A 27,562-nucleotide genomic window follows, 5' to 3' on the forward strand; every position below is an offset into this window, starting at 1 on the left:
ACACACACACACACCACAGACAAGCATAATATACATGCTAAGACATGCACATGTATACACACATAGGCATGCACTCTTGTAAGGGTTGGACATGGAGATATTTATATTTATATATCCAGATTCACTCTTCTTAAAAAATGATATCAAAGTTACAGTTCATTAGTCTGAAATTCAAACATCTGCTCCCAGAAAATATAAGTAAATATAAATGTATATATAAGCATAAATATAAGGATAAATAATACCCTTGACATAGTCTTTCAATTGGTCCTCACAGCTCTATGACAAAAATCACATGGCCAACACATAGTCATCACATCTCTAAAAAGGGTTCTAGTAAAAATTCTCTGGAGGTTAATCATCAGAAAGATTTTTGCCATATACTATACATGTATCAAAAATTCTTTAAATCAGACACACAGAGTATGTCTCCTCAATGCAGCTTGGGTCACTAAGGTGTAATTGACCATTACAGGTGAAACCTCACTTTGTGGTGTACCCTTCCAAACCTACCCTCCATGATGTGCCCAAGTCATCTCTGCAAACTACAGATCTGATCATGACAAAGCCCTGGGTCTTCCATGGCTGACTTACCTGAAGGACAGAAGCTGAGCATTTTGCAGGGCGCACAGACCTGCTGCAGTCCTAACATCTCTTCAGCTGCATCTACTGATCAATGTCCCAATCAAATCCTACTCTTTGGCTTTACCAAAGAAGCCACTTCTAGTGCCTTTGTTACTTCATACCTCCACTACTTTCCATCCCCTATTTCTGGGCCTTGTATACCCTTACTATACCTGCCCAGCCAACAAAACCACCACTGCTTTTTCTTGCCCAGCTTGAGTCACCCCCAGGGAGAGACCCACACTCCTCCTTTCACTCTATCAACCACACAGCAGATAGCCTTCCACCATGGAACTCAGAATTTAATATTTTTTTACCTTTCTGTCTCTCTCTCTCCCTTCCAACTCACTAGGGGCAAGGACCAGGGTCTCTTCTGGAACAGAGCACTAGAAAAGCAGATGCTCAGAAAGTGTTTGCTGACTTTTGTGGGCTCTCAAATGATGAATCATGTTCCTGATGAAACATGTGGAAGGAAGATGGAAGATGTGGAAGGATGAAAGATGTGTAAGGAGAGGAAGAATACAGGAAGAAGAAAAAAATCATGAAAGTGAGAAACTAGAACAGGTAAGAAATTACATAAGCCGATACCTCATTTCCTAAATACAGGGTTAGCCTGGCACACTCAGGACAACTCTACTAGTTTCAATTTCCCAATTCATTCAAATGCCTAATTCAATCAAATATTTCTCCCAGGTCTCTGTACTTTCAGTGTAGGCTCCCCATTTTGCCTTCCCTTCTCTTTGTCCCCCTTGGATCTCACCAGGGCTCTAGTGCATAGAAAGTCCATGGACTGTGAAGGACAAAGTGTGCTCACAGTAGGTAGGCAAGACTGCAGACCTAATTTCCATTTACATGGCATGGAAATGGCTGGGTCTGCGCCAGTAAACCATTACCATCATTAAACTATCTCCTTGGGCAGCTATAGACCTCATATCACTATCTTAGCATAAAAACCTTTATTCCTTACTGCTCGGCGTTCAAGATCCCAACTCCCAAACACAATTTACCACAGCCACAAATACCAGCAGTCCACTCCCAACAGTCTGGACTATGAATTATTCCCTCCCTCACAGGGGTTTTGACCTCACTTCTCACCACAAACAGCCCCTCCTTCCTGCTTCAAAACCAACCTCCCAATCCCTGCCCAGATTCCACCTCCTCCATGAAGCTTTCTTTGACCACTGGAAACCTCAGTAATCCTAATTCTTTCCTACCTTCCAGAGATCGTCCATTATACTTCTCACATAGTGTTTATCATCTACTGCTTTCCACAGCTAACTGTTGTGTGGTGTGAATAAATCACTTTTGTGTGGATCAGTTCAGTTCAGTCACTCAGTCGTGTCCAACTCTTTGCGACCCCATGAATTGCAGCACGCCAGGCCTCTCTGTCCATCACCAACTCCCGGAGTCTACCCAAACCCATGTCTCTCAAGTCAGTTATGCCATCCAACCATCTCATCCTCTGACGTCCCCTTCTCCTCCCGCCCCTAATCCTACCCAGCATTAGGGTCTTTTCCAACGAGTCAACCCTTCTCATGAGGTGGCCAAAGTATTGGAGGTTCAGCTTCAACATCAGACCTTCCAATGAACACCCAGGACTGAGCTCTTTTAGGATAGATTGAATGGATCTCCTTGCATTCCAAGGGACTCTCAAGAGTCTTCTCCAACACCACAGTTCAAAAGCATCAATTCTTCAGCGCTCAGCTTTCTTCACCGTCCAACTCTCACATACATACATGACCACTGGAAAAACCATAGCCTTGACTAGACGGACTTTTGTTGGCAAAGTAATGTCTCTGCTTTTAAATATGCTATCTAGGTTGGCCATAACCTTCCTTCCAAGGAGTAAGCGTCTTTTAATTTCATGGCTGCAGTCACCATCAGCAGTGATTTTGGAGCCCAAAAAAATAAAGTCTGACACTGTTTCCACTGTTTCCCCATCTATTTCCCATGGAGTGATGGGACCAGAGGCCATGATCTTAGTTTTCTGAACGTTGAGCTTTAAGCCAACTTTTTCACTCTCCTCTTTCATCTTCGTCAAGAGGCTCTTTAGTTCTTCTTCACTTTCTGCCATAAGGGTGGTGTCATCCGCATATCTGAGGTTATTGATATTTCTCTCGGCAATCTTGATTCCAGCTTGTGTTTCTTCCAGCCCAGCGTTTCTCATGATGTACTCTGTATATAAGTTAAATAAGCAGGGTGACAATATACAGCCTTGACGTACTCCTTTTCCTATTTGGAACCAGTCTGTTGTTCCATGCCCAGTTCTAACTGTTGCTTCCTGACCTGCATACAGGTTTCTCAAGAGACAGGTCAGATGGTCTGGTATTCCCATCTCTTTCAGAATTTTCTACAGTTTATTGTGATCCACACAGTCAAAGGCTTTGGCATAGTCAATAAAGCAGAAATAGATGTTTTTCTGGAACTCTCTTGCTTCTTCGATGATCCAGAGGATATTGGCAATTTGATCTCTGGTTCCTCTGCCTTTTCTAAAACCAGCTTGAACATCTGGAAGTTCATGGTTCACTTATTGTTGAAGCCTGGCTTGGAGAATTTGGAGCATTACTTTACTAGCATGTGAGATGAGTGCAATTGTGCGGTAGTTTGAGCATTCTTTGGCATTGCCTTTCTTTGGGATTGGAACGAAGACTGACCTCTTCCAGTCCTGTGGCCACTGCTGAGTTTTCCAAATTTGCTGGCATATCGAGGGCAGCACTTTCACAGCATCACCTTTGAGGATTTCAAATAACTCAACTGGAATTCCATCACCTCCACTAGCTTTGTTCGTAGTGATAATTTCTAAGGCCCACTTGACTTCACATTCCAGGATGTCTGGCTCTAGGTAAGTGATCACACCATCGTGATTATCTGGGTCGTGAAGATCTTTTGTGTACAGTTCTTCTGTGTACTCTTGCCACCTCTTAATATCTTCTGCTTCTGTTAGGTCCATACCATTTCTGTCCTTTATCGAGCTTATCTTTGCATGAAATGTTCCTTTGGTATCTCTAATTTTCTTGAAGAGATCTCTAGTCTTTCCCAATCTGTTGTTTTCCTCTATTTGTTTGCACTGATCACTGAGGAAGGCTTTCTTATCTCTCCTTGCTATTCTTTGGAACTCTGCATTCAGATGGGAATATCTTTCCTTTTCTCCTTTGCTTTTTGCTTCTCTTCTCTCCCAGCTATCTGTAAGGCCTCCTCAGACAGCCATTTTGCTTTTTTTGCATTTATTTTCCATGGGGATTTTCTTGATCCCTGTCTCCTGTACAATGTCACGAACCTCTGTCCATAGTTCATCAGGCACTCTGTCTATCAAGTCTAGTCCCTTAAATCTATTTGTCACTTCCACTGTATACTCATAAGGGATTTGATCTAGGTCATACCTGAATGGACTAGTGGTTTTCCCTACTTTCTTCAAAAGTACTTCCCTACTTTCTTTTGTGTGGATAGGCACCCTGTTATGTGAAAGAACACCTACCACCACACAGAAATTTTCAAATAAATTATCCCTTTTAAGCTACCTAGTACAGTGAGTGTCTCCTTCACAACTGGGTACTCTGTACCACCACTGCTCAGTTAGGCAACTAATTCTTAATTCTTTGAAGATACAAGTGTGTTTTATACTTCTCTGTATCCTTTGAAAACCACCATATAAGTTGTCTACCTACCATTGCATACCCACACATACACGTTGGTTTGCTGAAATTACTAATTGTTCATTTAACCTATAGGACAGTGTATTTGTTCCAGACATTAATAATGAGTATGACAAACAATTTTGCTAACATTAAGAAACCATGAATCACTAATAAACTAGTAACATACTAATTAGATAGTTACTAATTAAATATTTTGTTTAAAATTAGCATCTTTTATGAATTGGAGGGGGGAGAGATCTAATCTGAAGGCCAAGGAAAACAGAATAATCCTTATAAGCACATCTTTGGGTGGTTTACTCAAAGAATAGACCTAAAATGATGTTATCCTGGTGGCTGTAATTTACACACATTATCTTTAACTGAACAGTATCAGGCTAACATTTCAAATTGTCAGCAGGTGAAACTATTTTTCAATCAGTACTAGATCCATTTCTCTGATTTAGGATTTCTCTATGAACTGGTCTCTGTATTGTTCATTTCAAGATGTGTTCAGACCATTAGTCCAACAGAAATGTTTACCAGCACTACTCAGAGTAACTCCCATTTCTCCGATAATCCCCAAGGTTCCCCTAATTTCTTTCAGGAAACCATCAAGGGCAGTCTCACCAAGCCAAGGGCCACCAAGAGGAGCTCCATTTCCAGGTCCAGGCCGCGCTCAAGCAGGTCAGTCCTGAAACAGCGCAGACCTCAACTCCCTTCCCCTGATGGAGGCTGTGTGTGAAGTCACCCTGCCCTCCTTTGCATATATTTCCTCTTCTTCCTTGCTGTTTCACTTTGTCATCTCACATGAAGATTCAGGTTCAAGTCCCCAAAGATTAGTTTTCTGACAGACAACTCTAAATTGCCCTTCCTTCTTTTACGAGCACAAGCAAGTTATACTTTCAATAGTTACTAAAGTGTTGAAAGCTGAGTGAAAAGAAAAACTGACCAATAAACAAAATTATATCGCTCATCACAGCTACCATTATCAAGCACTTATAATATGCCAAACCTCAGGCTAAGATCCTGTGATCGAAGTTCTCTTACTAACACTTCCATTTTACTGATGAGTAAACTAAGGCTTAGAGGGATTAATTTCCTTAAGCAAGGTCGATGATAGACTGGTACTCAAGCCCAGATCTGAGTTTAGAGCCCAAGATGCTCTCCAGCCCCATATCCCAATCCTGTTTCCCCATCAGTCACACCAAGATGCCAAGAGGAAGGAAGTGAGAGGCTACCAAGCCCATCCCTCTCAAGGACAAACCCACACCATTTACAATGATCACTGCAATCACTGCAGAGTTAGCCAACATTTGGAAGTAAAAGTTTTCTGCGTGCTAACAGGTCAAAGTCCAATATTCACACAGAATACTTCTCCCAGCTACCCTTCTTATGTTACCCACTTTTAAAATTCACGATTGAAAAAAATCACTAACCTTTGAAACTAAAGTAATAGTATATGTCAGGCAAATGATAATGACATTTTAAATAAAGTGCAATTACAAAAAACAAAGCCATCAAATCACTACTCAAAACTTTCCTTTGGTTCTTGTTACAAAAAGCTGCATGAATCAAAAAGTGCCTAAATTATATTTCACAAAACTCAATATTTCTGAAGTAATTTACAATATACTTTTTAATTAAGGCCTATTCCTAATAGTGTCAAAAAGAAGGTTGAACAACTATAGATTTTTATATGTGTGATTATGTTACATTTTCACCTTACTGTTAACAAGATTCACCATTTGCTCAATTATTAAAGTTTAAGTATTAATATTTTGTATTATGAAATCTCATTCACTGTGGAAAACAGAACACTGCTTACTTCATTTTCAGTTCTTAAATAAAAATAGATGAATGTGAGAAACAGAAAGTGTGACTATAAGGGGTGCTTTGGTGGTAACCACCCCCCACCTCCAATGCTGGATGAGGCCCTCAGCACTTTCAGCAAAGGGATGCTCCTTGCCCCTGCGTGACACTCACCCAAGGCCTAGTTCCCTTCCCCATGATCGTGCTCCCTGGAGAGGGAGGGGATGGTGGCCCACATGCAATGAATGCTCCAAGCCCGAGTATTGAGGCCTGGCCCTCTTGCCTCCATTTGGGACCCTGAGGCCCTGTCGGGGCCACAGCTGCCTCTGGAATCTGCCCAGGGTTTGAAGGCAGTCAACTTTCCCTTCTGCCTAGTCCTGCCTTCCTCTCTCCCCACAGTGGCTGCTTTCAGAGCACCATCCTAGACACTGTCAGCACACACATGAGTCTCAAAATTGGTTTCCTGAGCAACACAAGCTACAACAAACAATTACAATGCATGTGTTTGTAAGGAGGTGTCACTTAAGCATTTGACCTGCAAATACAAGCTGGGCATCTCTAACTATGACCTGGAGGATGAGGTGTTTGAGCTGAGGCCCTAAAGGACAAGATAAAAACCCCCTGAGAAAAGGAATTCAGCCAGAGCTTGGCCTTACCCTATGCCGTCTGTGGCCCATTTCCTGACAGAACAATTAGGTAGAAAAAATAATATCTAGCAGCCACATGTGTAGACCCGTCATAGGTGAGACAACTGCATCAACAAAAAGGTATTATAAAGTATTAGTTGATATCAACTATAGACAATATTAAAGAAATCTTTATGTTTTAATATTGATCTCTTCAAAGTACTCAACAAAGAATACATTCAGTAGTGAAGTGGTTTTTGAATACTAGATGACTGATTTCCTGTTTTCTGTGGCATCCCACAGGGCATCAGGGTTTCCTGAAGGTACCTGAAGGAAGGAGTTGGTGAGGGAGAGTTTCATGATACACATTTCAGGCAGGTCATCTCTGCCTTTATTTTCAATTTTATATAATTTGACCTTCTGAAGAAATTTTCATTTATGGAAAGTTTGAGAACCTCCATGCTAGGCCAGTGTTTTCCAAAGTGAGGACCTATCACAGGAAAATTTTTTCTGGTTTATGCATGAATACTCAGAGTAAGAATTTGATTCACGTAAGACTTGGAATCCAATAAAATTTTGCTAAGAACAAGTGTTATGCTACTGCTAGAAAATAAAACTGAGTGTGGAGGTACTAAAATCTATGCTTATAAACTGTAAGTTTCCTAAAGACCATTCTGTCTTATTCACCATGGTATTACTAGCACCAAGACCAGTACCTGACAGGTGGGTGACTCCATAAATATTTAATGAACAAACAGGAAACAAACAAACAAAACCAAAAATCACCAAACACAGATACAGTGTTTTACAGAATCAAGCATTAATATAACAGAAACAAAATGCCATTTCAAGAAGAATAAAAAAAATAGTAACTTCAAACATTGGTAATAAACAAAAATATGCCCATAAGAAATTATTTGTTCCTATCAAAAATTGACCAAAACCAGTATTTTCCCAGTGAAAAATAATCTCACCATATATGGAAATCTTCAGAGGATGGTATACTTTCGAAGTGATCATTTATTCAAAGGATAATTATATCATCCATAAGAAAAAGTATCACTAGCTTAAAGAGTTCCACTACAACTGGCTTACAGAGTTTTAACACAATTAACTCCAACAAAGTATTGAAGCATTTTCAAGGAGATTTCCTGTGATTGAAGTTTAATCTTCAAGGGAAAACTACCTACAAAGCTACTTTACAGTTGGAAACCTCTTTGAAAATTGAGACGCTTTCAAAAGTGCACATTATCCAAAGCAACCAAGCTACCCAACGACAACTCAAGTAATATTCAAAACAAATAAATCAAAAAAAAAGGACACAGCCTTAAATTTTAAAAAAAGAAGTATTCACTTACATGTGGAATTTTTTTTTTTTTTAAGACACCAGTTCACAGAAAGGGAGATCAGACTTGCGGTTACCAGAGGCAGAAGGCGAGGAGAGGTGGAATTGGAGGAAAATGGTCAAAAGATACAAACTTCCGGTTATAAGATAAATAAGTACATGGGGTGAAATGAACAACATGACGACTACAGCAACAATGCTGTATGATATACAGGAAAGTTAAAAGAGTTAATCCTAAGAGCTCTTATTACAGTATAAGAAGAACATTTTTCCTTTTTTCTTTTTATTGTATCTATATGAGAAAATGAATATTAGCTGAACCTACTGTGGCAATCACTATAAACAAAGCTAGTGGAGGTTAAGGAATTCCAGTTGAGCCATTTCAAATCCTAAAAGATGATGCTGTGAAAGGGCTGCACTCGATATGCCAGCAAATTTGGAAAACTCAGCAGTGGCCACAGGACTGGAAAAGGTCAGTTTTCATTCCAATCCCAAAGAAAGGCAATGCCAAAGAATGCTCAAACTACCGCACAATTGCACCTGGTGGCTCAGAGGTTAAAGTGTCTGCCTGCAATGCGGGAGACCAGGGTTCAATCCCTGAGTCGGGAAGATCCCCTGGAGAAGGAAATGGCAACCCACTCCAGTATTCTTCCCTGGAGAATCCCATGGACAGAAGAGCCTGGTGGGCTACAGTCCATGGGGTCACAAAGAGTCAAACATGACAGAGCAACTTCACTTTCACGTGCTAGTAAAGTAATGCTCAAAATTTTCCAAGCCAGGCTTCAACAATAAGTGAACCATGAACTTCCAGATGTTCAAGCTGGTTTTGGGAAAGGCAGAGGAACCAGAGACCAAACTGCCAACATCTGTTGGATCATCAAAAAAGCAAGAGAGTTCCAGAAAAACATCTACTTCTGCTTTATTGACTATGCCAAAGCCTTTGACTGTGTGGATCACAATAAACTGTGGAAAATCCTTAAAAAGATGGGAATACCAGACCACCTTACCTGCCTCCTGTGAAATCTGTATGCAGGTCAAGAAGCAACAGTTAGAACCGGACGTGGAATCACAGACTGGTTCCAAATCTGGAAAGGAGTACGTCAAGGCTGATACTGCCACCCCAAATATTTAACTTACATGCAGAGTACATCATGTGAAATGCCAGGCTGGATAAAGCATAACCTGGAATCAAGATTTCTGGGAGAAATATCAATAACCTCAGATATGCAGATGATATCATCCTTATGGCACAAAGTGAAGAAGAACTAAAGAGCCTCTTGATGAAACTGAAAGAGGAGAGTGAAAAAGTAGGCTTAAAACTCAATGTTCAGAAAGCAAAGATCAAGGCATCCAGTTCCATCACTTCATGGGAAATAGATGGGGAAACAATGGAAACAGTGACAGACTTTATTGTTTTGGGCTCCGAAATCACTGCAGATGGTGACTGCAGCCATGAAATTAAAAGATGCTTGCTCCTGGGAAGAAAAGTTATGACCAATCTAGATAGCATATTAAAAAGCAGAGACATTACTTTGTCAACAAAGGTCCGTCTAGTCAAAGCTATGGTTTTTCCAGTAGTCATGTATGGATGTGAGAGTTGGACTATAAAGAAAGCTGAGTGCCGAAGAATTGATGCTTTTGAACTGTGGTGTTGAAGCAGACTCTTGAGAGTCCCTTGGACAGCAAGAAGATCCAACCAGTCCATCCGGGGGGAAATCAGTCCTGAATATTCACTGGAAGGATTATTGTTAAAAATGAAACTCCAATACTTTGGAGACCTGACACAAAGAACTGACTCATTGGAAAAGACCATGATGCTGGGAAAGATTGAAGACAGAAGGAGAAGGGGATGACAGAGGATGAAATGGTTGGATGGCATCACTGACTCAATGGATATAAGTTTGAGTAAACTCCGGGAGCTGGTGATAGACACTGACATGCTGCAGTCCATGGGATCACAAAGAGTCAGACGCGACTGAGCAACTGAACTGTACTGAACCGACTGTGGCAATCACTTCACAATATATGTAAATCAAATCATTGCACTGAATGCTTTAAACCTACAGAGTGATGTATATAATTATTTCTCAATAAAATTAGGAAAAGAGGGACAGCAAATGGTCACATGTTTCTGCCAACACCTGACATTCCCTAGATTATATTAATCTTTTTCACTCAAGTGGGCTGAGAGGTAACTTACAGGAGCAAAGATGATGACAGCAACCCATCTAACTCAAGCCCTTGTTGATGTATAATGCCTTCTCAAAGAACATTCACCTTTTTTTGACCACACTTCAAGGAAGATTGTTAAGTGGGCCTATTTGTCTCTGGTCAGATCATTTCAGACATCACACAACTAGATGCAATGTACACTCAGAAATATAAAATAACATTCTGGAAGCCTCATATAAAGAAACCACTCAGGGAGCCCCAACAAATAATTAGCCACTTCGAGGAAGGAAAGAAGGTTGGGTTTGTAACAATTGGTTATATTAAAGTTGGCGTGTACTATCTGTGGATTTCTCTCTGGTAAGCTATCAAATCTGTTATTATCACTGAAAATCAAAATGTAGTAAAATGTCAAAATTTCTAACAGTTTTTTGTTAACTTCGAAAAATTTTCTATATATCAGATTGATTCTATTCAAGGCATCACACAGGATACATGACTGCATTATTTTATAGGTTAATTTTATAATATTCACCCATAAGAAACCAAAAAGAATATTATAAAAAGATCAATAAAGACTGAAAGCAGCATGGTGCTGTACACATATGACATACAAGGAAGCAGATCCCCCAAAACCCTACTTCAGCAATTAAACACATCTATGAGCCTGTGGTGATGAGCCTTATGAAGGTGCTGTGGGGCTACCCTCAAGAAGCCAAAAGTTTCCTTGAGGAGACAAGACCAAAACACACAAATCAATGAAAAAAAAAAGTTCTAAAAGAACAGGACGTAACAAAGTGGTAAAACTGGCTGTTAAGATATTTAATAAACCACAAGAAAAGAGCAATGCTGGTTCAAGTATTCAGAAAAAGAAACTTACAAACTACATATTCTTTAGTTTTCAGTTCAGTGTATAAAGAGGACTGTGTCAACTGCCTCTGCTTCGAGTAAAAGTCACCGAACAATTGCTAGAAATGCTTTTACAATAAGTTAAACAAGCATATATTTTAATAACTTTAATATCCTAAATATATATATATACAGTTTCATCTTAAGGAAATATCCCAAAGGACATCTTTTCAAACCTCATAGAAAATAAATTAAGAGCTCCTTAAGGTAACTGAATCAGTCTTCCTAAGATTTTTAAGCAAATACTTGAACTTATTTGGGACTTTTCTTTGCCTGTTATCTGTAGGAGACATTGGGTTTTACTCCCATTGTGCAGCAAAATTCAGGTAATAGCACCCACCCTCTCCTCCAAACACAAACATGGAATTCTGATGGGGTCTGCCATTCTTCATGTCTCTGCCCTCACCACCACAGAGGCAGACCTGTGACCAAGCCAGGACAATCAAATACTTTCCGACCCTTGGCCTGAGCCTCAGTGATTATACAAGAGACTGGAAGAGAATCCACACCAGGAAAATTCACAGTCCCTCCCCGATGGGGCAGCTTTCATTCCTGGTGACACAGGGAGGAATACAGAAGCCAGGGAGAAAAGTGAAGGCAACACACAAGGAGAAGTGGGGCCCAGGATCCAACACAGCCTGGTAACTTCTAAGGGTTCCAGCTGTTTCTGTCCATTCATGAATGCATGAGTCAACTAAATTCTCCTTTTTGGCTAACCTAACTCTTGCTATGGTTTTTCCAGTAGTCATGTATGGATGTGAGAGTTGGACTGTGAAGAAAGCTGAGCACCGAAGAATTGATGCTTCTGTAGTGTTGGAGAAGACTCTTGAGAGTCCCTTGGACTGCAAGGAGATCCAACCACTATCTTAAAGGAGATCAGGCCTGGGTATTCATTGGAAGGACTGATGTTGAAGCTGAAACTCCACTACTTTGGCCACCTCATGCAAAGAGTTGACTCATTGGAAAAGACCCTGATGCTGGGAAGGATTAGGGGCAGAAGGAGAAGGGGACAACAGAGGATGAGATGGCTGGATGGTATCACCGACTCGACGGACATGGGTTTGGGTAAACTCCGAGAGTTGGTGATGGACAGGGAAGCCTGGCATGCTGCAATTCATGGGGTCGCAAAGAGTTGGACACGACTGAGCGACTGCACTGAACTCTTAGTTTATATTTCTAGGAGCCAAGACAATTTCAACAAAACATTCTCAATCCAAAGAAATTCAATGCAGACATTATTATATTTTTATGTATTAAAAAGGATTCCAAATAACATGAATAAATTTATGAAGTATAAAAACTAGCTGACCAGGAGTACTAGAAAGAGTAGAGGACTGTGTTACAGCCTTCAGGAGTTAGGCTGGTCCTCATCCTGCCAGTTCTTATCTGATAGGCTTTATTTTTTCAATTTATTTTTAATTGTACGATAATTGCTTTACAATGTTGTATTGGTTTCCGCCATACATCAACATGAAACAGTCATAGGTATACATATGTCCCCTCCCTCTTGAACCTCCCTCCCACCTCCCACTCCATCCCACCCCTTCAAGTTGTCACACTGCACCAAGTTGAGCTCCCTGCATCATATAGCAAATTCCCACTGGCTATCTATGTTACATATGGTAATGTATATGTTTTCATGCTACTCTCCCCATTCGTTCCACCCTCTCCTTCCACCCCATGTTTACAAATCTGTTCTCTATGTCTGCACCTCTATTGTTGCCCTACAAACAGGTTCATCAGTACCATTTTTCTAGATTCCATGTATATACTTTAATATATTGTATTTGTTTATTCTCTTCCTGACTTACTTCACTCTGTAAAACAGGCTCTAGGTTCACCCACCTTCCTGGAAAGGTCTGATAGACAAAGCACTCTTAGCTCTCAGCAGGGACAAACTAGCTTTTTCCAAAGCTTCATTTGAGGGAACTGAATGTAAATAGACATTTAAGTAAAAAATCATCACTCACTCCCTGAAGAAGACAAAATCCTCAAGGTAAAACACATTCTTTCTAAAATGTGGGATTTTCTGATTTCAAGCAGATTTCCAAAGGCTATCTAGAAAACAAATCTGAAGCAAATAAAGCTGGGCCAGTGGCTTCTCCCACTCTCACCTACAATGGTCCTCCCAACTGAATAACTGCTATCAATTATCACGTGATTTAAATCTAGCCACATTTTACCCTTCTGAAAATCTCTCGTATGCCATAGTTTTGTCCCAAAATGTAACAGGCTGGTTTCTCTTTTGGTTCTGCAGAAAATCTCATTAAAAGAAAGCTGGTGCTATAAAAAAAAAACAAAACACAAGCACTCTTTCTTCTTGCCTATTCCTTCATCTTCACTGTTTCCTTTTCACTTTAAATCAATGGGAAGATTTGATTAAATCAAGTTAAAATCCCAGCTGCAAAACACACTAGTCCCCCAGATAAAGAAGTTAAGGCTCTGAAAGTCAGTCTCAAGAGTCCTTAGTTTAAAAATGGGGCAAAAAAACACCTACCTGAAACACCTGTTGTCTGGCTTACCTGAGATGATTTCTTTAACTGATTCCCACAATTTCTGGCACACAAAAAAAGGTACACATGAAATGAACTGCAGTCACCAAAGATAGAGAACATACTTCATCATCCTAGTCAAGCTCTACATCTTGAAAAGTAAGCTTACAAGCAATGAACACGTTCGGTGTCACAGAAGTAACAGTTATTTGCCAGCCTACTTGCAGAAGTGCAATTAAAAAAAAAAAAAAAGCTGCTTTCCTATATGCCCAAGTCAAAGAAAAATTTTTATTACACAAATATTAAGTAACATATATTTTCTACAAAGTGGCTTCTAAACTAAACAGTTTGAAGAGGATGAAGAGAAATACAGAGGAATAAAGATAAGTAAGTTCGATAACATTTGTGAACCACTATATCTGGTAATTAGCAAGGCTAGCATCACTAATGCTTGTTTTCCATGAACTACATGGTAACTAAATTTGCATTAAACTTCTGATTTTTCCCTAAGAGTTAGGATTTGATTCAACAGTCTCTTTTCATTTAAATGGTTTACTGGCAATCTTTTAGGTGGTGATGGTGGTGGCTTTAAGTGAAAAAGTAGTTAGAAGGAAATAAGAATCCTAAAGGAATTTACAAGCTCCTGCTATGCTTATCGGGGGTATCAAAAGTACTTAATTAACACAAGTTAAGAGTTCCTGTATGAGAACCCACAGTCATCAGTCAGTGAGTGACAAGACACTGCATCTCATCACTTCAGGAAAACACGTTGAGATTTACCTTCAAAATCACAAGCACCAGCCCTCCCTGATGCTCTCCTTAGAGAACTCGATGTTAAGCAGGGTCTTTGGGACTCACTGTCTGGACTGCAGAGATGTATGTGTGTGTGCCAGTGTGGCTGTGTTTACCTCCAAGTCAGGCTGAGGTCTAACTAAAATATCATCCATTTGACCAATAAAAAACTTTTGCTTACTTTTATCTCTCTACAAATACAGATAGCAGCTGAGTACAAAATTAATACCATATTTGGGGGGTATATTCCAATTTTTTAAACCTTTTAAAATGTTATTATCTAAAAATATATAACATAGATATGCCTAAATGACCAGAATAACTTATGCAGTTAATTTTATTAACACTTCAATTTATAAATATTTATAAAGATCCCACATGCCACAACAGAAGATCTCTTATGCTGCAACAAAGATCAAAGATCCCGTGTGCCATAACTAAGAACTAGAGCAATCAAATAAATAAATAAGATTTTAAAATAAAATAAGAAAAAGGAGGCATAGGGTTATGCAACAATTTCCCTGGGTGATATTCTCAGTAAAAAGCAATGCCAGAACTCAAAACACAAGACTCTGGGGCAAAACTCTGTGCACTTAAAATATTACACAGCACTAAACAAATCGATCTAAAGGAAAAGCAAGGAATTAAGATATATTACACTGAATAATCTGACAGTTTCTTATTGCTACATTTAACAAAACTGCACAGTTTACAGAGTAAAATTTAGCCAAGTCCAAAATGCTTCAGCCCATCCTTAATTTTTCAAAAAACATCCAGGAAAAACTTCTTTCCTGATTTGAGACCTTTTCATAGTTTAAGACAAGTCCCCTTAAACTTTAGCTCTCTCATTCTCAACAGAATAAATCTGAAAGTATCTTATTCACTGTATTTGGACACAGTTTCTCAAAGAGATTCAAGTCACCATCTAAATTCTGTGTCTCGCAGTAATTAACCACTATCATACATGATGCTTGGAAAAGAAAACTTTTATTTTACTGATCCTTGAAACTCCCACTCAATCATACACAGAAACACATCATGCCAAGTTCAGCCTCTAAGTAATTACTATGACCAAAAAATTACTTATTTTTATAAAGTTATTAAGACAATAGTAACTGCTAATATTTGAATAGCTCTTTCACAATTTATAAGACACCTTTATACACAGTATTTCCCGGGACCCTCTAAGCAATCCTAATAAGTTAGAGAATAAATCACGCCTCTGTTTGGCAGTTAGAGAAATTCATGATGAATGGAGTATAGTGATTTGCCCTAAGTCATTCAGCTGGCAAGTGACAGATTGAGATTTTTAAAACAGGTCTTCTGGCTCCAAAGTCAATATTAATTTCAAGAAAATAAATACGCTACCACTGACTGCCATAGCAGTTTTCTATCTGCCTACTTTAAGCTTTCTCTTTTTCCCTAAACCTTCATGCTAGAAATGTTTAAATAAATCTTCAGCTCCTCTAAAGTCTCTTCAGTACAAACCTGTGTTCATGAACACTTACTCGGCAAAATCTGCTACATGTTGTACCCAGAACACCATGTCTCATAGCTTCTACCTGGAGCCAAGTCTATCAGCAGCTACTCAGAAATCTCTGGAAGCTTGGTGTTCTTAATAATTACACTGGAGTCAAGAACCTTTATAAAACATTTTACATATTATCCTGTCTGCTCTTGAACAGACTGATCCAAAACAACTTAATACTCCCTCGATTCAAAATTGCAGCCATGAAATTAAAAGATGCTTACTCCTTGGAAGGAAGGTTACGACCAACCTAGATAGCATATTTAAAAGCAGAGACATTACTCTGCCAACAAAGGTCCGTCTAGTCAAGGCTATGATTTTTCCAGTGGTCATGTATGGATGTGAGAGTTGGATGGTGAAGAAAGCTGAGCGCCAAAGAATTGATGCTTTTGAACTGTGGTGTTGGAGAAGACTCTTGAGAGTCCCTTGGACTACAAGAAGATCCAACCATCCTAAAGAAGATCAGTCCTGGTTGTTCATTGGAAGGACTGATGTTGAAGCTGAAGCTCCAATACTTTGGCCACCTCATGTGAAGAGTTGACTCATTGGAAAAGACCCTGATGCTGGGAAGGATTGGGGGCAGGATAAGAAAGGGACGACAGAGGATGAGATGGTTGGATGGCATCAAAGACTCGATGGACATGGGTTTGGGTAAACTCCGGGAGTTGGTGATGGACAGGGAGGCCTAGCGTGCTGCGATTCGTGGGGTCGCAATGAGTCAGACACGACTGAGCGACTGAACTGAACTGAACTGATTCAAAATGAGAATTACTTAACAGAGCATCAAACCTCTAGCCAGATCCTGTGTTAAGGGCTGACAATTTCAAAGGAAAAAACACAGCCCCAAAACTTCAAAGCAGGCACAGGAAAGAGGCAGCAGAAGTGGTCACAATCACTTTAAAGGCGCAAAGACAGAAGTCTAAGCTGGGGCAACACATGGTCCAGAAAGCCTTGAGGCAAAATCTAAGGAACACAAGGGCAAAGAAGAGTAGCAAGCAAAGTCATGGAAGTAAGGAGAGAATTTCAGGCAGTCTTTGGCATACCTGTAGCCAGAACCTGGTGCCTGAGGAGAAAACTGAAGAAGAGAAGGTCACTGAAACTGAATGCCAGGCAATATAAGACCAGACAGGAGGAAGACACACTGCTGGGAGCAGAGATGTCAAGCATGAAGAGGGCACCCCTGGAGGAGAGTAAAGGCAACTCAACAAGGAGAGGATACCAGAAAAGGAAACCAGCGAGGGCACATGCATGCACGCACACGTGTGCACACACACACCCCAACTTCATGTTATCTCGACAGCCTCTCATTTTGTACACTGGGTAAAAATACCCATGTGCTTTTCATCACTAATTACAGAATTAGAGCACTGAAGTCCATCCTGATTAGCCTTGTCATTTTGTAGGTGAGGAAATTGGTCCACAGAAGTACAGCTCTTTGCCCAAAGCCACACACATCAGTAGCAGAGTGAGGACTAGAGCCCTGTCTGCTGCTGCTTGAGTTTGAGTCTGCCACGCAGCTGCCCACCTCCCATTATTTACATGAATTTCTTTGCTTCTACCACCTTCCAAAGCTTACTTCAAATATATTATGATGGTTACTGAAGTGAATGTTAATGATAATAAGAAAAGTGAAAGTGTTAGCGGCTCAATTGTGTCCGACTCTTTGCGACCCCATGTACTATAACCCACCAGACTCCTCTATCCATGGAATTTCCCAGGCAAGAATACTGAAGTGGGTCACCATTTCCTTCTCCAGGGGATCTTCCTAACCTAGGGAGCAAACCTGCATCTCCTGCATTGCAGGCAGATTCTTTATCATCTGAGCCACCAAAGGAGCCCAAGCAATCTTTAGGAGACAACTTAAGTCTTGGCCCAAGAGAGAGGGAAAAAAAAATCACTTTTCTTAATAAGAAAGTAGAGACTTCATTTCAACTCCTCCAATACTAAAATGTCCCAGGCATTGTCATGATTGTCATGAATTTCTCCAAATCTACAGAAAAGTTTTGCAACTAACTTTTCAGGGGTTTTTTTGGCCATACCATGAGGCTTGCAAGATCTTAGCTCCCTAACCAGGGACATAATCTGTGCCCCCTGCAGTGGAAGCACAGAGTCCTAACCACTGGACCACCAGGGAAACTCCTAACTTCAGATTTCTTAAGGGAATTATATAGTTGCCTATATTATAGATTTTACCAAGATACTGAATTTACCAATTTCGCCTGTTTTATTCACAACAAAAGTGAGTAACAGAAAGATGATGGGAATAACTATGCAGCTAAGAAACTGCCCAGGAGCTTGCACATTGTTTAAAATATTTCTCTGAGTCTCTCAAAGTCGATTCCCAAAAGTACTGAAGGATGACACTCCAAAAGACTCTACCATGGTGCTGAAGAAAGACAAGGGACTCACAGGCCTAGAGCGTGTGCTCACAAGCTGGTCCTCAACAAACACTTGTGTTAAAAATCATCTTTCCATCCCATTCTGTCAAAGTCTAGTTCCTAGACCACCTATTAAAAATGTTTACATTTTATTTATTCCATTAAGAAAGTAGAATGCTAAAAATTTTCCAAACAAAATGTGTAAGTACAACACTATTAAAAATGAGTTACACAGCTTCTCACTAAATTTTTCTCAGATCATAAAACTCCATTGCAAACCAGGAAAAGCCTGGATTTCTTTTCTAGGTCCTAAGAGCTTTGCCCTTCTACCTAAAGCTTTCCTGCTGATTAAATGTCATTTTTGATCATTATGAACTTTTGCTGTATTTGGATTTGCTGGAGAAAGCTTACAACTTCACATTTCAGCAAATGAAGAAACCTCAAGGGCAAGTAATAGCAAGATGTGGACAGAAATGATACATTGTACTCAACACCCTATCAGCAGGAGAACTTGAAAAGAGGCCATTACCTTTAAATTGGAGGCAAGAAAGCTACTGGGCTGACACAAGCACCTGAAGAGCATCCTATCATGCTCACAACCAGCAGAAAGAGCATATTCAGTATTTCCTGGCTTGTCAAGTTGATACTTCATATGCTTCTGTCTGTGAATTATTCTCCACATATGTGTATTATAAAAAAAACAGAACTGATATTTAAGCTCTCCTAAGACTGAGTCAGACTCAGGCATGTCTGACTCTTGTGATCCCATGAACTGTAGCCCTCCAGGCTCCTCTGTCCATAGGATTTCCCAAGCAAGAATACTGGAGTGGGTTACCATTTTCTTCTCCAGGGGATCTTCCTAACCCAGGGATTGAACCCGTGTCTCCTGCATTGGCAGGTGGATTCTTTACCACTGTGTCACCTGGAAAGCCCTTCCTAAGACTAAAACTGACAAAAACAATTTCAAACATGAAACTGGAAGACCGCAAAGAACTCCAGGGTGACTGAGAGACTAACAATCACAAATGTGTGCTGGGTACCATATGATGCATTCTACAGAACAATAAATCTTAAAATCGTTCTCAGAAAGATGACACAGGTAATTGCAAGTTAAGAACACACATTCACATTCTTATTCTTCTCTGCATATCCACCACCAAAAAAGTGGTAACAGGCCTCCTGATTCATCCCTCCTATCCCTCTACTCACCACATACTAAATGGAATCTGTCATTTATTCAGAGATTAGACCAGAAAATCACTAGGATTACTTGACACTCTACATCCAGGAAGTGAATTTTCACTCCTAACTTACATCCCCCATACCTTCCAGCAAATGCTCAGAGAAGTTCAAGATGCCAAATTCTTTGAGACCAAAATACCTATCAATCCATGACCCACAAAATGGTCTGTAGGCAAAATTTAGATATACAAATCACCATTAGCTTTATGGTTTTGAGCAAAACCCTAGGCAGAGTGGAAGACTCTGAAATAATTAATTGTTACAGTCAAGAACTTTCTTACAGCTCATATAAATCTGAATCCACCAGATGAAGGGGAAAGAAAACAATCTTCAGTGGGTTCCTACTGCCCAGATCTCACAATTCCAAAGCAAATGAATATTAAACATGCAACTTGCCAAGACTTGGGCTCTCCAAAGTGGAGATAATTAATGCTGTAGAGGTCCATATCCTCGGTGTGCCATGCAAATGTGGTTTTCCACATGCCAAAATATAGATAAGGGGTGTTTACACCCTCAATAGAAATACCACACTCTTCCTCAACCACATCCAAGACCGTGTTTAGGCGAGCTATGTTCCACTCATCCACACCCTAGAAACAGGGGAGAGAGAGAAGGGGGAAAAAAGACAAACATTAATAAACTCATAAAGATAACATTTACTGATCAAACCATCATCTGCCAAAATTATTACACTGTATATTTTAACTCGCTTAGAAATTTAAAAAATAAAGCAATAAGTATCCAAGGCACATACACACATACATATATATATTTATACAGATCCATGATTAATTATCCAAGATTAATACCAGCAAAATGTGGTTCTATATAAATATTAGTATAAAATTATGCCAAACGACAGAGAATTAAGGACCTACTCCCATTAGCTGTTAGTAAAAAAAAAAAAAATCATTGATTCAAAGCATATGATCTGCAGCATGCTTTCCATCTTTGGAACACCATTTAGTTTGGGGGGTTTTCTGGTTTTTAGCTTGTTTATTTGTACATTACTTAAATCATTAAACATCAGACATTATCTCAAGATACCACTAACAAAATGTATCTTCTGTCATCCCTCTTTCAGCCCCATTCAATTTTGGCATGTGATACATCATTTCCTGAAAACCCAACTCTAATTTTGGAAAAATCCTTAGCACTATTCTAAGTCACAGGTCATTGTGCTTTTACTGCTTCTTCAACTAAATATCAACCTCTTATGCTCATGGGGAATTCTAAACAAAGAATAACAGCTAAAAATATTTATCCAAACTTTGGTAAAATTGTTGGAATAATGTAGTTTTATAACAATAACACAACATGGCTGGTAACAGAGACAGAAAAAGTTGAGTCACTGGGATAAAAGTTAAAATGACAGGAAAAGATTCTCATTTTATTAAAACTTACCAATCACTTATTAATGCACTCTAATTCACAACTGTTTACAATTTTTACAAACTATTTTTCTCATAAACTTTTCTCATAATAAAATACTAAATATCAGTGATTGGACCCACTTTTTTTTGCAATCATGATGAAACAGCAGTGTCTTTAAATCCAGTTCAACCTCCCCATGATACTATTAAAGAGGGACATTAAATTTATTTATGTATACCAAAAAGGCCCTCCCCAGTAATTATGCCAAGGCCTCAAAGATAACCATGCCTAGTATCTTCCTTATTGTTCTGTTTTCATTACAGTCTTTAGATGACAATATAATCAATGTACTGATCTTACTTACTTGAGCTTTTGGGTCAGGAAAATTGTTGATGGGGCAGTTAATGAAGCTCTGCCTCAGGTAATATAACTGAAAAGTACCAGGGGAAATCATTTCATTCCAAAACTCCCCAAGACAGCCATTCTATAACTTAAAACCCACAACAGGAAGCTTGCTATTTGGAAATTGTTCAATGTTAAGTATCCTTTTAGAAAAGATCCTAGGTCCCAACTTATGAGATCTCATAAAAGTTCAAATTATGTAAAATATTTTATCTCACTCTATTTATAGTGATACAATCTCTTAACCCTAGTCCAATCAGACTTCAGTCCAATCACTCTAATAATAGAGTCCTCCTATTTAAAAGTCATTACTGAGGCAATGAATCTGAAGTAATAAATGAGCACCATATTATAGGAATCATTTTTAAACTGAATGAGCTTGCAAATTTAGAAACAAACTATTCTTCTGAAATTCCTACATTTGAAGAAATCTCATCTTTGTTTCTGACTGATACTACCTTTCAGAAATAACTTAGGCTGAATCCCTTGACATGACTAGACCTGTGGGTCTAAAGGGATGAGGGAAGAGAAGAAACAGTGATGGCAGATGACCCAGATTACAGCTCCAGCTCTGCCACTGTCCAGGGCAAAAATCACTGCAATTTCCAGAGCTCCCATTCTTTCTTTGTGAAAGCATGAGGTACCACCCAGAGCTGCTCAGAGGACTAAATAGGCTAAAGGACATAAAAACCTTTGGAAAATAAAACTTCTTATACCTTAGAACTGACAAAATAAATGTTTCCACTATTCTCCAGTAAATCTTACTGGAAACAAAACAAAAGCCAAACACGTGATAAAGTGATTAAAAAAAAAAAAAGTCCTATGAAATTCACTACTGAAATTCTTCCCATTAATAGGCAAATATTAATAATATGTTGGCATCAGTTTCTTCTGGGCAAGGGCCAAGGCTGCCATGATGTTAAAACTTAATTTCTTTTGGTAAAATAAAAAGTCACATAATTTCAATAAAAGAGGTTATTAAAATATTAAGAATAACAGGTATAACAAGGGGCTGAGAATAAATCCTAGTGTTTCCAAATTCCTTCTCCAACATCTGCTCCCTACTACTGACTGAACTCGCTAGCTGCCTAGGACAGGCTCTACTCAAACTCTAAAGAGCACCAGGTCTCCTTCAGAGACTCAGACAAGGAGGACACCTCATTTGTCACTTGGGAGAAGTGTGACACCACAGTCTATCTCATTATACTACACATACATGTACTGCTAACTGCTGCTAAGTTGCTTCAGTTGTGTCCGACTCTGTGCAACCCCATAGATGACAGCCCACCAGGCTCCCCGTCCCTGGGATTCTCCAAGCAAGAACACTGGAGTGGGTTGCCATTTCCTTCTCCAATGCATGAAAGTGAAAAGTGAAAGTCAAGTCGCTCAGTCGTGTCCGACTCTTAGCGACCCCATGGACTGCAGCCTACAAGGCTCCTCCATCTATGGGATTTTCCAGGCAAGAGTACTGGAGTGGGGTGCCATTGCCTTCTCCATACATGTACACTACATCTACTCAAAATAATCCTGTAATATAAGCAATGTCATACCCAAATGAACAAATGGAAAACCTAGTACTCCTAAAGCAGTGGGTGGCAAAGATAAGCCTGAATCTATCTGACTCTAGGCCTTCACTTATCAACTCTATGCTTTCAGTTCTGATCATTTTAAAATGCAATATACCATCCTCTTCTCTCAGCACTAAAAATCAACAAAGATCCAAGGAGCTAAAATTTATGACAGGCAAACATATAAAACTGCTACATGCTTCCCACCCAGGCATACAGTCACCCTACACAAACACTGGCAAAGCTTCTAATAACAGCTTCACTTGGGGGTTGGGGACAGAACTGATTTAGTGTAAAAGTAGTCTCCAGAAAGACACCAGCTACAAACAAGCACCACAATGACAGGCTGGAATCTGCCAAACCATTCAAAGCTTAAAGCCATCAAGTCTCTGCAGAAAGTCTATACACCGATGCAAGTTCACAGTCAAATGCCTCTTCCCAGATTCCAGCCCCTCGAATAAAGCTCTTCCATACAATGTCCAACAGGTGTTTGAGCAGTAGTTGCAACTCACCTGACCTCCACTGAGCAAATGCTTCCTCCCTGGTCTCCATTTCCCAGTGCTTTCTAGGCATGCCCTGCTCTGTGTGTGTGTTTACCCTGTCTCTGCCCGGTTTACTGAAATAATTCACCATTAGACCATAATTTGTGCACATAGGTGTAAATGAGAAGTTTATCAAGGATCCTTCTTTTCAACCTGTATATTGTCGATCTAACAAGAATCAGAAAGAATCTGAAAGAACTCCTAAATTTTCATTACTAAAGCCACTCAGGATCTGTTTGAGGATCAGGTTTTGGATTTCACAGAGGAAGTAAGTATCTCCAAACTGGCATTAGCATGAACGATGCCTCTATAAACCTACATAGAGAGACTGCTAAGTCTGAGTTCACACCCTTGAGCTCTGGGCCTGGGTCACTGAACACAGGGCACATCCAGGCCAAGGAGCTCCTTCTTTTTGGGACTATGAGCATCTAGATTGCTCTACAGTGATTGTGCTAGGTCACTGGGAAATTGAAGCAGGACAGGGCAACAATATGCCACATTAGAAACCAAACCAGTAAGGAGCCCTCCCATCTAATAATACAGAGAAATAATGCAAAAATTACAACAAACTAGTTCTCCCCAAAATGTTTCTAATGAACTTTATTCCTACAAGAGGCTATTGTCAAAAAATGTTGGTCTCCTTTTCTCCTCCTCTTATAAAGTCACAGTGCCAGCAGGTACTCTGAAGTTTTTAAGAGGTCATACTATAAGGAAGCCTGTTTAACTTTGCTTTAATTCTACATTTCCCAAATGTTACTTGATCACAGGACCTTGTTTACATAAGACATTAATATCTTTCCTCAACAATGTCCACATCCAACCCACACGTTGCTCCTCCCCACCCCACCTGCCATCATCCTCAGCACCTGCAACATTATCCCCACGCAGCTCTTTCCAAACAATGTTTTGAGCCTTAATCTCTCTCCTGAGTTTCACTGCCACATGCCCAGCTCTAAGCTGGACCCAAAGTGACCCCCCCAGAATTTCTGAAATATATAAATTTATGAAAAAAATTTCATTAAAAAAGCCAATCATTAAAAGAAGAAAAGAGACACCTCCAGGTGTTATAAAACTCTGAGAAAATACTAAAAGAAATTATTAAAGTTTCTCACTAAAGTTTTCAGATACTTTTATTTAGTACTTTTTACAAGATTACACTTGTCCTCATTTGGCTCTTACCATCCCTTTCTATGACCCTTACTGCAGCCCAGCTAACACCTATTAGAGTAACATGATCCAAACAGAAGACCATCTTCCAAATTTCCACTTACTTTAAAGATAGGCTAACGTAAATTACTGCCACCAATTCATTCGGCTGTAATAAGTCCTTGAAGCTTCAAAGGTAATGCACATGAGGAAAAAAAACTAAAACTCCGTTGTTTTAAAGACTTCAAAATTCAATCCATTTCACACAGTAATGTGGGAAAATTGAACCTTTCAATAACTAAAATGAGAGCCTTGGTCACATTTAAAATAGAGGGTTTCCTTAGGATCTTTACACAATAAGAATAAAATTAGACTCATGTGAAATTCATTTTGCTTTAAAGTTAATTACAATGTGTGACACGATAGCTCTTTTTGCTTCTTCCTTTCTGTGAAAATACCTCACATTCTCCAAACTTTTTACTTTAAAAACAGACCTCTTTTTCTTTTTGCATTTTTATACACCAAAATACCTACAATTTTACAGCAGCACTTTCTTTTCTTTCTGAAAGTCTAGTCAATAACCAATGTAGAGCAAGTTTTGAAAAAACAAAAAATTTCTGCAACAAAAAGTACTACACAGTAATAAAAAAGACTCTCACTTTGAAAATGTAACTATGAGTATGATAAGAAGGAATGTAGAGAAGAAAAGAAGGGAAATAATCAAATAAAAGACTACAGAGAGCTTGGGACCCCTGCCTTGAGTCTGGACCATTGAGACCTTGAAGTTATTTAAATCTCTGGTTCCAGGCAAAAAAAACTCCAATTCTTCTGGGAGAAAAGTATCCTCCATTTTGACTTAAAAATTTTCCACAAATTAGAATCAAGCCAAAGCATAAAATTGAAGATCATCACAAATACAGGGAGGTAAGACCTCATGGGAGAAAGCTAGCAAAAACAACCGGCCCTTCCCCATCCCAAGGACTGCTGGTATCAGAATTTTCAGACACTAAAGAACTTGAAATGCTTAAAGAAATTTAAAAATGGAATCACAAAGACAAGGTAGACTTCTAGAAGTGAAATATATCATTTCACTAGTATATCATTGATATATCATTTCATTTACTATATCATTATTAAACTAAAAACTGACTGAAAGGATTAAACAAGAGAAGTACTTACCCAGAAGGGAAAACTTAAGACATGAACATACAGTACAGCACAGAAAGATGAGATGAAGTATCTGAAAACTAAAATTAAGCAATACTTAGGACAGAACGTCTATAGTTCATGTATTCAGAGTCCCAGGAGTGAGAAAAATACAAAACTAAATAAAGTCACTAAAAGAGAACACTGATGAAGCCAATTATATTAAATTTTAAATCTCTGTTCATTAAGACACTGTAAATACCATCTCTAAAAACATTTGATGTCAATTTTAGTTTACCTTAAATAAATATAAATAAAAATAAATACACTTTCAACTGAGTTGAAGCTATATAAAACAGACTTCTCAGAACTTTAGTGATGCTACAGCTTTTGTTTTCCCATGGCAAAAACATCAAAATGCCTCTTATATTTATGGATTAAAAACTGCTTATAAAGCCTTCATTATTACTGCTACTCTTGAAGTCAATAATATTCTATATGGCCAAATATTTGGGTTCATTCTGGACTCAGGCATTCCAGTATTCTTGGTTGTTGGTTTTCTTTTCCCCTTAAATATTTATTTACTTGGCCGCATCGGATCTTAGTTGCATCATGTGGGATCTTCCGTTGTGGCACACGGATTCTCTAGTTGTGGGGGCACAGACTTAGCTGCTTTGTGGCATGTGGGATCTTAGTTCCCAGAACAGGGATCAAACCTGCATGCTCCAAATTGCAAGGTGGATTCCTAACCACTGGACCACCAGAGAAATCCCCTTGGTTTGTTTTCTTTTTTAACTATTTTTACAGCCATGTTCAAGGGTAAAAGTAATAATTTCTGTCTGTATTCCTTTTCAAGTATTTCTAGATAAGGGGTTCAAAAAAACTAAAACTGTTTTTTTTTGTTTCATGTAATATAAAATACGGAATTGATTTTGCAAGTTTACAGACGATTACTGTTTCTGCTATTTATCTTTATACATTATTTTATCACACGTTACAAAGTACTTATACATGCCTGTAAACAAACATGCTTTTATAGCATGCCTTGTACATATGTAAAGTTTTTAATTCTTGCTGTTCACTTTTAACGGACAAAGAAAACAGTGAACACTAATGAAATCGTGGTAAAACTTTACTTGTTCTGGTCTTGTTTGTACCCATCTTTGGCCAGTCACATATCTGTTCAAGAAACATTCCCAACAGAGTACAACAGGATGAGACTCTAAAATTGCTTTCAACATTCCCTACTAGATATTGACTATTATATCAACTATTAAGTGTGTAACATTTAATTGACAATTATGTAACTGCGGATGGTTTCTGATTTTATTTTTAAGACTGTGGATTGTGTTTAAACAATTCAAAATTGTATATTCCTGATTTTGAGATACTAAGTGGTATTGCATCGTTGTCACTTTACTGAATGTGTACAACAGTTCCATGAATCTGAAATACCATTATATAGCTTTAGGTGGCAGAATTAAAATTAACCTGTTACCTCTCTCTCTCTCACACACACACACACACAGAGAGAGAGAGAATGAAAGAAACAAAAAAGTCTGGGAAGAACAAGACAAAATTGAAGCAAATAAGCAAATAATTCCACAAACGTAACTGCCATGGTTTTGGTATTCAGAATACATTAAAAACTCCAAATAATAAGAAAAAATCAAATAATCTAATAGAAAAATAGGCAGAGGAAAAAACAGGAAACACAAATGATCAACAAAGACAAGATATTCTAAGTCATTTATAGTCAGAGAAAGGCAAATTCACAAACAAGATATTTTAAAGCCACAAGACTTACAAAGTCAAAGGCTGGTAACTAATAAGAT

The 27,562-nt window shown here is 38.9% G+C and overlaps 1 protein-coding gene across 23 annotated transcripts in view; it reads right to left on the reverse strand.

The window, feature by feature from the left end:
* KDM4C (lysine demethylase 4C) overlaps nucleotides 1–27,562 on the reverse strand; it is a 435,647-nt gene that overhangs the window by 346,829 nt on the left and 61,256 nt on the right. For 21 of the 23 annotated variants that reach the window (XR_014056674.1, XR_014056681.1, XR_014056693.1 and 18 more), the window contains one exon: nucleotides 19,946–20,139. Coding sequence is in view for 9 of the 23 variants with exons in the window: in XM_081500458.1 (XP_081356584.1) it covers nucleotides 19,946–20,139 (194 nt within the window). In the remaining 14 variants the exon portion in view is untranslated. The remainder of the gene's footprint in view (nucleotides 1–19,945; nucleotides 20,140–27,562) is intronic. The other 2 variants (XR_014056744.1, XR_014056743.1) reach the window with 1 other exon arrangement.

Source organism: Giraffa tippelskirchi, chromosome 1, assembly GCF_054371585.1.
Source record: "Giraffa tippelskirchi isolate mGirTip1 chromosome 1, T2T-mGirTip1v1.2.pri, whole genome shotgun sequence".
Taxonomy (NCBI): domain Eukaryota; kingdom Metazoa; phylum Chordata; class Mammalia; order Artiodactyla; family Giraffidae; genus Giraffa; species Giraffa tippelskirchi.